General features: G+C 43.9%; 1 protein-coding gene across 2 annotated transcripts; it reads left to right on the top strand.

Annotated features, from left to right (window-relative positions):
• Window positions 1–1,576: 1,576 nt before the first annotated feature.
• CRHBP (corticotropin releasing hormone binding protein) lies at window positions 1,577–10,422 on the top strand. 2 transcript variants are annotated; one of them, XM_065860950.2, is made up of 7 exons: window positions 1,577–1,684; window positions 2,129–2,222; window positions 2,869–3,026; window positions 5,010–5,220; window positions 6,507–6,655; window positions 8,028–8,145; window positions 9,685–10,422. In XM_065860950.2, the coding sequence occupies exons 1-7, from the start codon at window positions 1,604–1,606 to the stop codon at window positions 9,840–9,842; spliced, it is 969 nt and encodes a 322-aa protein (XP_065717022.1). In that variant the 5' UTR covers window positions 1,577–1,603; the 3' UTR covers window positions 9,843–10,422. The 2 variants fall into 2 exon arrangements, with proteins under 2 accessions (XP_065717022.1, XP_065717023.1); XM_065860951.2 differs by lacking the exon at window positions 1,577–1,684 and adding an exon at window positions 1,720–1,983.
• Window positions 10,423–12,471: the final 2,049 nt, after the last annotated feature.

Raw genomic sequence — 12,471 nt, 5'->3', positions numbered from 1 at the left:
CCACCCTGATTAACTTCCTAGCCATCCTCTAATGCAAGCTGGGACTGAACCCTGCAGCTTTCCAACAAAACTTGTAATTCCCAAGGAACTTCAACGAATTTCAGATTCTGAATTCCCTTGGGTGATCCCCTGATAAGCCTTGCCTAAAATCACTGTATTTAAACAATTCCAGGCAACTACATGATGAATAAATTCAGTCTTGGTTCATGCAGTTATTAACTACTCAGTTCTCCAAAGCAGTTTTAACAACCTTCGAATGCAACTCAATGTTGAAATTCAAAAATAATGTTATCCATTTCCTTAGTATTTTTTATGCTCTTGAAACCCAAATAGATGTGACAAATTCATGCAAGTGCCATGCAGACGTGGAACAATATTATAATTTACATTGAAGTAAATAGTAAGAATTACAGCATAATAAGGTTAGAGCCCCAGATGTATAGACAGAATAACATTTATTTATGTGTTGTTCAACAAACAAATTGAGTGAAACAGCAAGGAAATACTTCTGTCCACCAGCCCTAACAAAGAAATCAGAAGCAGCAAACTTAAAACTTCGCAAGTACGGATCACATTATTTCTAAGTTCTGCTGAGCAAAACTGGCAGTTTCACGGGGAAGCACAGAGCAGAAGATGTTAGCAAGAAGCCTGAGATGAGGAAAGGATAGTTACTGTCTGCAGAGTATTGATGGTTCATCCTGGGTCAGGGAAAAACAAGAATATACCCTAAACTGATATCTATACTGTGTTTCTGATTGCTAGTGCTTAGCAGAGTTATGACTTTTCACTCCCAGGTTCAGCTTTTGAAGATCTTTCTCAGATTTCCCTTGAATATCAGGGTGGGGGCAGTAATAAGCTATTCTGTGAAGAACATGCCCTTGAGAACCCCAGTTTTTCCTAATTTCTGTATGAAAGCCATGTCTGGCAGGTAGAGCTGTCTGGTTTTGCTTGTGGACTTGCTGCAGACCCCTTGTGTGCCACCTGCAAGAGCAGGATCTGGAAGCCAGTAGGTCCTCCTGGACCAGGAGGATGCTGGCCCCAGGGTGCACACCTGGCTAAGATGCAGAGGCACCCACCCAGGCCTGGCTGGTGGGAAGCACCTGGCATGGGGACTGCAGAGAGCTGCATGTCACAGAGCACCAGGAGGGAGGCAGGGAGACCTGCAGATCCCAAATGCTCTGGGACTGGAAAGCTGGAGAAGAGGAGGAGGGAGGGATACTACTTGTTCCTCACTTTGGAATGACTGGAAATAAGCACATCGTGTGAGTGTCCCAGATGCAGAGGGATGGGCTCTCCTCCCCAGAGCTTTTTAGCTCTGCCAGACAGATAACTAGAAAATACATCTGCCAGTGAGGCGAGTTTGACCAGCTTGAAAATTTGTGGCTGTGATTTGGACCCTCATCATGCCCACGTACTGTGTCACTGCAAGAGGAATTCAGTTACCATGGGTTACCCTATCAGTACAGGGACCAAGTGCCTCCCCTCCCAACAGCTCTATAAAAAGAGTCTCTCCAAGATATCCCAGCACCTCCTGCCTACTGGCGCAGACCCGGAGAAACTTGGCTGCGGAGAGAGAGGGAGGGCTGCCAGAGGAGGTGTCAGCATGCCGTCTGCTTTCCAGTTTCAGTGCCACTTCATTCTCATCTTCCTGGCAGCCTCCAAGGGGGAAACCAGATATCTAGAGGTGAGCAATGGGGCTGACAACTAAAGTGCTTCACTGTGCTTTTAGCTGCTGCCTTCTAACTTGTTTTCCCAGCTTTTGAGAATTGTGCTTTTAACTCTCTCCCCTCCTATTCCTACTCCTCCTCCATTAAACCTATACCTGGCTAACATTAATGCAACAGTCCCACTCCCCCCTCTCCACCCATCTGTGTATTCTCCCTTTTTTCAAAGTTGCATTTTTGCTGAGGATTTAAGAGGCTTGCTGTGCACTGAGCTGCTGAGCTCACTTCTAAGATGTCAGATTTGTTCCCTCTGCTGCAGGTTGGCAGTTTTCTCACTGAACTCTTCCACAGCTGTGCTGTTTCTGGAGGAGGGATTCAATCCACCTGTGCCTGTTCTTGAAAAGTGCAAGGAGGGGTCCACATTTCACTTTGACTCAGACTCCCTGCCCTCTTTCCTTTACCAGGTGAGGGATGCTGTTGAAGATGAGCCCTTTCTACTCCTCAGTGAAGATCTGAAGCGAGAGCTGTCTGCAGGACAGATCTACCGGCGGTCGCTCCGTGAGTTTCTTTGGTGCTATGATGGGACCATTGTTCAGTGGGACAGTCTTGTGGGGAGCTCAGGGCTCAGGAATAGGAAATAGGCTATTTGGGAGTGACAGAGCTGCAGGTGCTTTATGCAAGTGTGGAGGGAGAAGAAGGACAAAGTGTTAAAATCTTACAAAAATTGTGGATGAGGAACAGGGATCAAAACATGGCTCTGAAAAGAGGCTGGGGCTCAGCGTTGAGGGGGCTCAGCATTGAGGGGCCTCAATAATGAGTGGAAGATGGGGATCATCCACCCATGTCCCTGGGCAGGGTCACATCTCCAGGGGATGGGACAGGTGGAAAAGCTGTGATTAGAGAGAAATCTGAAGTAATGGGGTGTTTGTGCACTTGTGCACATATACGTACAGAGTTTTCTGCTCAGAGATGCTTTGGCATGTCATCCCCCTGCACCCCCCTATTGAATACGCGAGTTACTACTCATCCTCTGATGCTAAACAGGCTCCTAATTGCTTCAGCTGTGTCTCCCTCTCCTCATCACCAGCCAGGTCTCAGTGTGAGGGTCTCCCTTCACTCCTTCCTTTCCTGCACTGTGGTAGCTGGTGCTGGGTCTCCCTTCCCAGCAAGCTGAGGCAGCAGCCCTGTGTCTCTGTTCCTACAGGGTGCATTGACATGCTGAGTATAGAGGGACAGTTCACCTTCACTGCAGACCAACCGCAGCTGCACTGTGCGACCTTCTTCATTGGGGAGCCTGAGGATCTTATCTCGATAGACTACGACTTCGTAAACATTGACTGCCAAGGGGGTGATTTCCTAAAGGTAAGAAGCTGACAAGTCCTGGTGTGTTACCCCTTCCCTGATCTCATCTTATGTGTGAGACATTTGCTATGTGTGGAAGGTGCACGCAAATGTGTGTGTGTGTTTGTGTGTGCAAAATAGGCTTCTGGGATGACTGTTCCTCCTCCCTGAGGCGATTTGGATATGTCCACCCCCAGTACCATCTCCCTAAAGCAAAGTTGAATGCAGGCTGATGTTCCCTGTCCAGACTGCAGTGCTGGCTCTACTGAACTTTTCCAAGAGCACATCTACTGAGTGCCCATACGTCAGGGACTGACTGAAAAATGCAGTCAGTACAAACTGAGACCCTCAGTCCCATTAGGAGGGTTTTCTCATTGCACCATGAATCGCATGAGCCCTGCAGATGATGATACAGCTCTCTGAACAGCTCTTACTGCTCCAGGACCTCTGCTTGCAGGTCACTTAGCATCAGTTTATTAATGAGTGGGTTGTTTGCAGGCTTTCTTTCAAATGGCCCGCTAGAGCTTTTCAGGACGTTGGCTCTGAACAGAAGGAGGTTCATGACGCATAGCCATTTATATTCCAGTACCAAAAAAATTTACCAGCACATTTTGCTGGCAGGCAGAAGAGCTGACCAAGACCTGAACTCAGTTCAGAAGAGAAGGGGAGGTTCAATGGTGCCTGGCTGCTCCCCTCGCACTCTGCCAATTGTGCTGAGGTGGCCATGCGCAGCACAGACCCCCTCCTGTCTGGTGCTGAGCTGAGCTCTGGGTAGGAGGACAAGGAAAGTTGCCCTTCAGACTTTTCCTTGTCTCCCTCTCCTGGAAAGATGATGTCCCTCTTCCACTTTACCTTGGGGAACCCTGTCCCTCCATCCCATATCCCTGGCTGGGATCTCTCCCCACATTACTGCAGGGAGGCTGATTTCACCCTCTTGTGGGATTTTGTACTTAGACTTACAGCCCCTTATGGAGGCCAGAAAAATGGTAAAAGATCTCTGAGGCTTTACAGAGGTTTCCTTCCCTTGACCATGGGGTCCCCAGTTTCTCTTTTATTTATACAGGTAGCTTTTCCCTGGCATAATTTGAGCACTCACATCTCATTACTCCAGAAAATTCACAGTTCTGGCAAATCCAGAGACTGATCCTGCAGCTTTTCTGTGAGGGGTTCCTACACATACATTCAGAAAACTGGCTGAAGCAATAGCAGGATTTGGTCTTGGATTTTCAAACTATTGACAAGCAGAGAAGGAATTGCCAGGTGAGAGCAGCTAGAAGGCAATTGAAAGAGCAAGGCAGGCAACTGTACAGCTGTGCTAGAATTAATACAGATTTCTAGTTCTGACACATTTCCCTGAAGATGGTGAGGGCAAATTGTTGCTATTTTTGTTGTGAAGGAGAGATTGCTGCTCAAGGCCCAGCCAAGTAGGCAGCATTTGTTCTGCTTTCTAGTGGTTAGGATGAACTGAAAAAGCAGGCACAGGTTAGAGCAATGCCTCTGCCAGTAATTCCTCCCCAAAGCTTTATTGTATTTCAATACCTCTGGAAGGTCCTCAGGTTCATTCATGACAAGCTGCAAAACATGGGTGGTGGAAAATTGCAGGCCAGATCAATGGACTTAATGCCCAGAGTTTGAGAGGGTGACCTGTGTTTCATGTGGCTTCCAAATCAAGCTGGCCAGAAATGTCTCTCAGTAACAATGAAATTACAATAGTAAGAAATTTTGAAAATATATGCATATGTGATGATGCTGAAGCAAAAATCTGCTTCCCTCAAAAAAAGGTCACCAAAATTGTCACCTGAATAAAACACAAACATTAAAATATTGAATAATTAGCTAAATGCTAGGAAATCAATAAATACAAAGAACTGTTGTTTTTAATTGGTGGCTTTGAATAGGCCATCTGGTGTCAAAATAAAACAAGCCTGTAATACTTCATGTTTCTGTTCTCTTCTAATAGAGTGATAAGCAAAAGCCTTGTTTTCAATTATTGAATCCTTGTAGGTATTTGATGGCTGGATACTCAAAGGAGAGAAATTTCCCAGTTCCTTGGACCATCCCCTCCCCACTTCCCAAAGATACATAGACTTTTGTGAAAGTGGCAATATTCAGAGGAGCATCAGGTCGTCACAGAATGTGGCAATGATCTTCTTCAGGATTCACCAGCCAGGCAATGGATTTACTGTCACAGTTAAGAAAAACACCAACCTCTTCCGTAAGTCTGTGTTTTATACCATCAAATGGGCTTGTGTTTGTGGTGGGAAGCAAAATGAATATATTGGTTTGCCTTGAATCCTCTTGCTGGCGTTATCTGCACTGGCACAACTCCAGTAATGACAGCAGAGCCACACATACCTACATGCCTGAGGATCTGACTTGGGCTTAGTGTGTGTCTCAAGGAAAAAAAGTGAATTGTAAGAGATAATTTAGGTATGGATTCAATGTTCAGGATCAGAAGGTTCTTTCTTTCAAAGAGCATCTCTTCCAATCTAAAACTGTCACATTCCAACAAATTTGGCTAGAACAAATAGTATTAATTTAGGGAGTTTAATCGCAGCAGTTTCTAGATCTGGGTAAACAATGAGGAAAAAACATTTGAAAAAGTTCAACAGCAAAACTACTGTCTTGAATATTTATGTAGCAGTTATGAGTGATATATGATCCTAAGGACCTATTTGCAAGTTATTTCCTTAAGCCTGAGAGCTGGCAAACCACAAACAGTGGTCACTTGCATTGTTTTTCCAAGAGGGGAGAGGACATTTAACAATTATTGTTCAGGCCAGTCTGATTAATTTGCCTTGCCATGCAAAGGATGAAGATGACAGCATGTCTGACTTGCCCTTGCTCTGAGTTGTTCAGATGCAATCCTGCAAGCTGGGCCTCCACTCTGGTGTGGCTTCACTATTGTGTGCAGCTGCTGGAGATAGCTTGTGTCTTTCACAGCTGAAGCAGCTGCAGGCCTCCATGTCTGCATGGAGGATTCCTTGGGTTGGATGTAGAGATGATAAGCTGCTCCCTTATCTGAACTGTTAAGTTTGAACTTTTAAGATAAAATCAGCATGTACTTGCTCTGGTTCCAATGAGATGTTTTGCAGGGTAAGGAACTCCAGTTAAGAGGAGTAGAATAAGACTTAGTGGTTTGCTGGCAATATCAGGCGATAACTAGTCAAAACTAAACAAAAGCCTCACATCCATATTTAGCCTCCTTCAAAACTGCAGAGAGTATGAGACCCTGATGTATGGATTTGGGGTATGAGTTCTCCTGTTGACAGCTTCACCCTCAAGTTCTGCCAGTTCTTATGATACATGGTAAACAACAGTGAATTTTTAGGGCACAAATGCTCTGCAAGAACCGCAGAAAATGCCGTATGTGTGCATTTCAGCATTTGGTTGTAACTCTCAGCAATTAAATCTGTTCTTTGTTAGTACTGAAAGTACGTAATTCTGCTACATGCAGTGATGACCGCACAAGTAACTCTTGTACCTTGTCTCATGCCCCAGCTTGCAACGTAATCTCTCAGACTCCCTCAGGTAGGTTCACCATGGTCAGTCCTCATCAGCACAGAAACTGCAGCTTCTCCATAATCTACCCAGTGGTGATAAAAATATCTGATCTTATCCTGGGACATTTAAATGGCCTCCTTTTAAAGGTGAGTTGTTTGTCTCCTAAGAAATTAATATCATCTGCAGTTTTTTGGGGCATGGAAGAGGGAAGAGGGTGAAGCGGGGATAGTCTGTGGCACTGCCTGCTAAGGCATATGCGCTCCCAACCACAGGTGTTCATGCTGAGGGCTCTGGTTTTCCCCCAGAGATGAGAGCTGGGTCTGTCTCTGTCGCTATTGTTTCTGCAATGTTGCACAGGCAATCAAATTATGCAAAGTACCATTAATGCATGTAAATATTGCTTGCCATAACAAAGGGTAAGAATTTGATTAGAAAGAAAGGGGTGCTCTCCTGGAGAGCTGTCTGTCTGTGTTTAAACTAATGAAAGCAGCAGCTGCTCTGAACAGAGAAAGGAAACACAGGTTAGACAGCGTGATATCAGCATGGAGAAAATACAAATGAGCTCACAACTGATTCTGTGCTCAGCATGCTGAGCATTCTCTATCTGCTCTGATGCACAGCGCAGTAGTCGGGCTTGGCCACAGCATTTTGTGCTTGGTGATGACCAGACAGGAGCAGACAAGAGCTCTTGATGGCACCCTGTGCCTGGGAGGTCTAAGAAGGTGCAAATTAAAAAATATTCAGAAAGACAGGAGCATGAAAGTTGCTTTTTCGTTTTGTCTTCTACTGCCGGTGAGACTGGTAGCTTAGGTCCTTCGTGGGGACTGCTGGTGTCTGAGCAAACCAGGCTTTGAGAGACAGGCAAGTGAGTTGACTTATTCAACTGCAGGTAGAAGAGAGACAACAGCAGGAGGACAATAAAGAAATTCGGCCCTGATAGATCATACGGGTGACAGCCCAAAGGTGCTTAAGTTGTCTGTGCAAGATGATTTTGGTAAACAGCATTAATTTTCAGGAAAAGAACATTTGTGGGTCTAACATATAGTGAGCCATTGTTGTCACGCGAAACTACTCTTTTGGTTAATTCTTACTGTAATTAAACTTTGCCAGAATAGTGTATTTTAGCAGAACTCATTGCTTAGGAATAAGCGTGGAACTTAAGTTCCTGCCTGCCAGGTGACTGTGGGCACGTGTGCAGCCCATGCCTGTGCTAATTTGATTACATGCCTAAGCATCCAGAATCAGATTGATTCAACTGCTTTTAGTGCAGATAAGCAACACCTTAACTACTTGTCAGTAATTTTCAGAGCCTACTTAGGTCTTTCTTTGGAATTCCTTAAGGAAATTAACTGACTAATATAAAATTGGAGTAGTGCTGCTTAGGATGAGAACAGCCTGATTTCACAGAGCTTTGAGAACAGAGGACTTCTAAAACCTACTGTTGGCTGCAGTCATGTTTAGAGAACTGCTACCTTTTGAAGACAAATTATAAATAACTGTTAATCTCTGCCTCTTTAGAAACCATCAGCTGGCTGTGCAGGAGTGGGAGATTTTGTAGAGCTGCTAGGAGGAAATGGCTTGGACCCATCCAAGATGTTTCCACTAGCTGATCTCTGTCACTCCTTTCATGGGTCTGGTAAGAACGCCTTCTTACACTTACCTACACAAGATAAAATAACTAACCAGAGGGAGTCGTGTAGCCCCCCCCACCCCAAACCCTGGTTTCCTGCTAGACTAGCAAACTTCACATGTAGCAGAACATGACAGCTAGAGCTATGCAAGCCTACAGCTGGGCTGTGTGGTACAGCACACCCACAACTGCCTTCACTTGCCCCTGCAGTAATTATTATCACAAGGTTAAGTTATACATGTTTAAATGCTTGTCCTATGAGACATATGATTATTACAGTCTCAGCAGATAAATAACCCTGGAAATTGATAACAAATGAAGGCAGAGCATTTACATTTTCAGTTAAGGAGTTTTTTCCTCACTTACTCAGTGTTTCCAAAGCCTCCTTTTTTTTTTTTTTTTCTTCTGCTGCAGGAGTGACACATACCCCAAAACCCCAAAGCTCCCATTTTCTGGTTTGAATGCTGGAGGAGCTCTGAACTTGTGTCACTATCATGGCGGGTTGGTCACCTCTTTCTCTCCATAAAAATGAGAATTCCCTGTTTCCCTAGTGTTCAGTACAGCAGACTATGAAGTGCTGCAGTGATGTGACGGACTAGCCCCTGAGCCACATGTGTTGTGCCTTGGGAGTATGAATGGGTGCACCAGAGAACCAGCATTTCTGCAGGGCTTGAGAGCAGGAACATCCCTGGCACTTCACCTCTGTGGTCCCCTTTGCTGTTCATCACACCACAACTTAATCCAGGCACTGTTCAAAGCTTTAACTGGCAAGTACTGGTGCTGAGTGAATATTGAGCACTGCAATGAGATTAAAATGTGCTTTCCTGGTGGTGTGAATGAAGGGGAATCCCATCTCAGCAGCCTCCGCTCTCCCAGTGACCACCAGATTTCTCCTCCAGTAAGGAAAGTGCTTCAGGTTCCGCAAATGAAACAGGCTGTGCCAAAGCCCCGCTCAAATGGCTCTTCTGAAGCAGTTGTTAGTGAAACGCTAGATTTCCCCCAGAGTGAGTCCATATTCTGGGCACTGCCATTTGATTTTTGTCTTGGTGGGAGTCTCTCATGCCTTTGTTATTGTGAGGAATCTCTTTATGTACAATACCACTCATCCCCCTAATGGAACACATTTCACTATTGTTAGTTTTGGATATCTCCAGGATAGGGTGTCATTACCCTCACCCGTCACTCGCGGCATCTAACAGTACCATGCCTTCCCAAGTGCAAACATGTACAGCTTTCTGCCATGTCTATCTATGCGTAGATGAGACTGCAGGTGGAAGGCAGCTGAGTGGCATTTGCATGAGTTGGGCAAAGGTTACAATAGCTGATTACATGCCCAAGCCATTGTAAGGTTACACTAACAAATACAAAAGAGGGTATTTACTCAGCAACACCACTATCAGGCCAGGCATTACTACAGAGAAATTAGCTGTTTTTCCATATTGCGTGTTATCAGTGCTTTGTAATTCACAACACTATAAAATTCTTCTCCCTCTTTCTGATAAAAATGTATCATAATATCTCTTCTATATCTCTTTCCCTAACTAGCCCAGATGAAGATTGGCTGTGACAATACTGTGCTGCGAATGGTCTCCAGCGGCAAACACATCAACCGTGTGACATTCGAGTATCATCAGCTCAATCTGCAGGAAACAGAAAACAGAAAGGAGAACAGCATTGAGGAATTCTGCTTTCCTAGTATCTGAGAAACCAGATCACACATTTTCACACAGATAATGAAAATAACCTTCTAGTGAATTAAAAACTGTATTTTTTCCTTTAACTAGCTGATATTATCAAGCCTTTCTATGGTACATGCATATTTCTGTTGTCATACGGATCAGTCATTCCCATAAGCAAGCAGGAAAAAGTAACCAATGTATTAATCTTTGTTATTATATTTTTTTGCAGTATTTAAGCTCATTTACCATATCCAAAATCAATAGCAAGAACAGAAGGCTATGTTTCCCATATAAATATTATTAGGAAGACACACACCTTCTGTGTATCTAGTCTGGGGATATATCAAATCCAAAATAAGTATAAACGTCATGTAGCGACTTTATCTTTTTATATCAGATACAAACAAAAAAAGTAGATGGTGGAATACACTTCCAATTTTGTAAGAGGAAACTCAACATTAGTGTGTGTAAAAACTACTGGTTTGTTTAAGACTATAAATGTACCATTTATTTCTAATGACATGTTTTTAATAAAAATTTATAGCATGGAAACTTCCTTACACAAATCCAAACATAAATAAATACATTTAAAGAGTTGGCAAAATGTTATTATGTTCTATTTTTCTGAAGAGCTCTTTTAACATTCTGGTTAAACTTCCTAAGTCTCGTGCAGTTTTCTGGAGATGATAATTTTGAACATATGTTACTGTAAAACTGTGGACTATTAAAGTAACATTATAGGCAGAAATCCGGTTTGCCAATGTTGCGTACACCTTCATGTGGAGTATGATCCAGCTGTACACTTACTGACACCTCCCCTGTTTGAGGTTTTCGGCCAGGTGTCCTGCTGATGGAGAGAGGCAGGAATACACAAATAAAGATTAACTTTTTCCAGACCTTTGGCAATGCAGAAGAGGAATGTAAGCCTTGAGAGCTGTAGGAAGCACTGCGCATTAGAGGACCAGAGTTGTGTCCTAAATCAAAGGGAGCACATGGACTGATTTGTAAATTTTTTGGGTGTGCTACCTGGTAATGACAAGAGCAAACTGTTCTTCCTCTGGTGTTCAATTAACAGTAAAAAACTGATTATTCCAGCCACATGCCTGAGATTTTCAGCATTGATTTCAGCTCTTCGTCACCAAAGGTCAAGTATCTGAAGTATTCAGCAGCTCTGAAGTTAACTCTCCCAATGCCTTAGACTCTTCCTCTGTAGGGTTTTGGGAGCTCAGTTTGGGTGACTGACTCATGACCAGAGGGATGTGTTTGGCAGCCTAGTCAGAGTGTGTCTACTCTTCAGGGTTGTGTTTATGGAAAGGGGGACATTGTGGGAATGTTTTGGTTTGTTCCCCCCAAAAAATCAGACAAAACTGCTGTTGGCTGCCCTTGAATCGTGGAGCAGTCGTGGTTTAGGGCTCTGACTGGGGGGTCCTTGGACGTCACATCGGTCCTCCAGCCCCATGCAACCCACTGTGGGCTTTCTGGACCCCTGGTGCAGTGCTGGCAGTGCTGGTATGGCTATCCAGCACCAGAAATTGAATCCGAGAAAAAAAAATTTAAAAAATCAGGGCTCCATTAATTAGCTTTTTTCCTGAGGAAATTTGCAGTGACAGAGGACCTCTGTCCCCCAACATCACACTCAGCTCATTCTTTCTGGGGGCCTATCACTACCAGTGTGGCCCTAACCATGTCCAGCCCCACCAGCCTTTCCTGGGCACTCTTTGGTGAACCAGGGCAGGTTTCTGGGCTGGGTAGTTTGGGAAAAAGCTCAGGGGCTCCCATATCAGAGCACACATATCCACATACCTACCTTCAAACTGGAGAGGTGTAGAGGTCTTTAAAATACTCCTCCTTGGCCAGTGAGAAACACAAGAGGAGTTTAAATATCAACAACAGTTTTCAAGACCAACAGCTCAAGACTAGATCACCAATAAACTCATAATATCTTGGTCAGTTCTGTTTCATAGTGGGATTTCACACATTTTGGCTTTATATGGTACTTCTTTTTTTTTAATCCTAACAATACTTAAATAGCCACCAAACACCAGACTTTAAAGATACTTAATGTTCAGAGATTTGGGATTTCTCCCTCCATATTATACAGAAATGGACTCTCTTACTAAGAAAACTTACAGTTATAGTCAGAGAATAAAAAACACTCTGCGTAGGATAGCACCATCTATTGTTATTGCTTCATGCGTAATACTCAAGTACATGGTGATTTTCCCAGAACCAGTTGTCACGTCACCTACTCCTTTTAATCAACATATATTTAGGCAGCACCACAAATGACATCACTCCACTCTGTTGGCTGCCTTGGAAAAACATGAACCCCAGCCAGCTAGCCATTCTCTCTGGTCTGTGCTTTAAGCCCTACTTCATACTTAAAATCAATAGTCACTTCAATCTGTGTACCTGAATTTATGAAAGACTTTGTTATTCCAGGAGTTGCAGAATCTTAGTCACAAAAAGTCAGCTCATAGATGTCAAATGTCGCAACTCCAGGGTTTAGTTCTGGAGAAGCAAGGAAATAGATATCCTCATGAATTAAAAGAAAGGAAACCAAGGTAATAAAAGCACTGGGGGTGGGGTAGGCGAGGAAGGAAGGAAACTGAAAGTTTGTAAAAGAGGGGGAAAAAAAAGCAGGATAAGAAAT

The sequence above is a fragment of the Patagioenas fasciata genome, chromosome Z (genome assembly GCF_037038585.1).
Source record: "Patagioenas fasciata isolate bPatFas1 chromosome Z, bPatFas1.hap1, whole genome shotgun sequence".
Taxonomy (NCBI): Eukaryota; Metazoa; Chordata; class Aves; order Columbiformes; family Columbidae; genus Patagioenas; species Patagioenas fasciata.
This window is presented reverse-complemented; position numbering and strand designations above follow the sequence as displayed.

Bases quoted from the DNA above. Each gene is read 5' to 3' on its own strand.
- CRHBP (XM_065860950.2), top strand. From the start codon at position 1,604: ATGCCGTCTGCTTTCCAGTTTCAGTGCCACTTCATTCTCATCTTCCTG. The intron at 1,685-2,128 runs GTGAGCAATGGG...TTCCTTTACCAG, and splicing joins GGGAAACCAGATATCTAGAG to GTGAGGGATGCTGTTGAAGA. The intron at 8,146-9,684 runs GTAAGAACGCCT...TTCCCTAACTAG, and splicing joins TCACTCCTTTCATGGGTCTG to CCCAGATGAAGATTGGCTGT.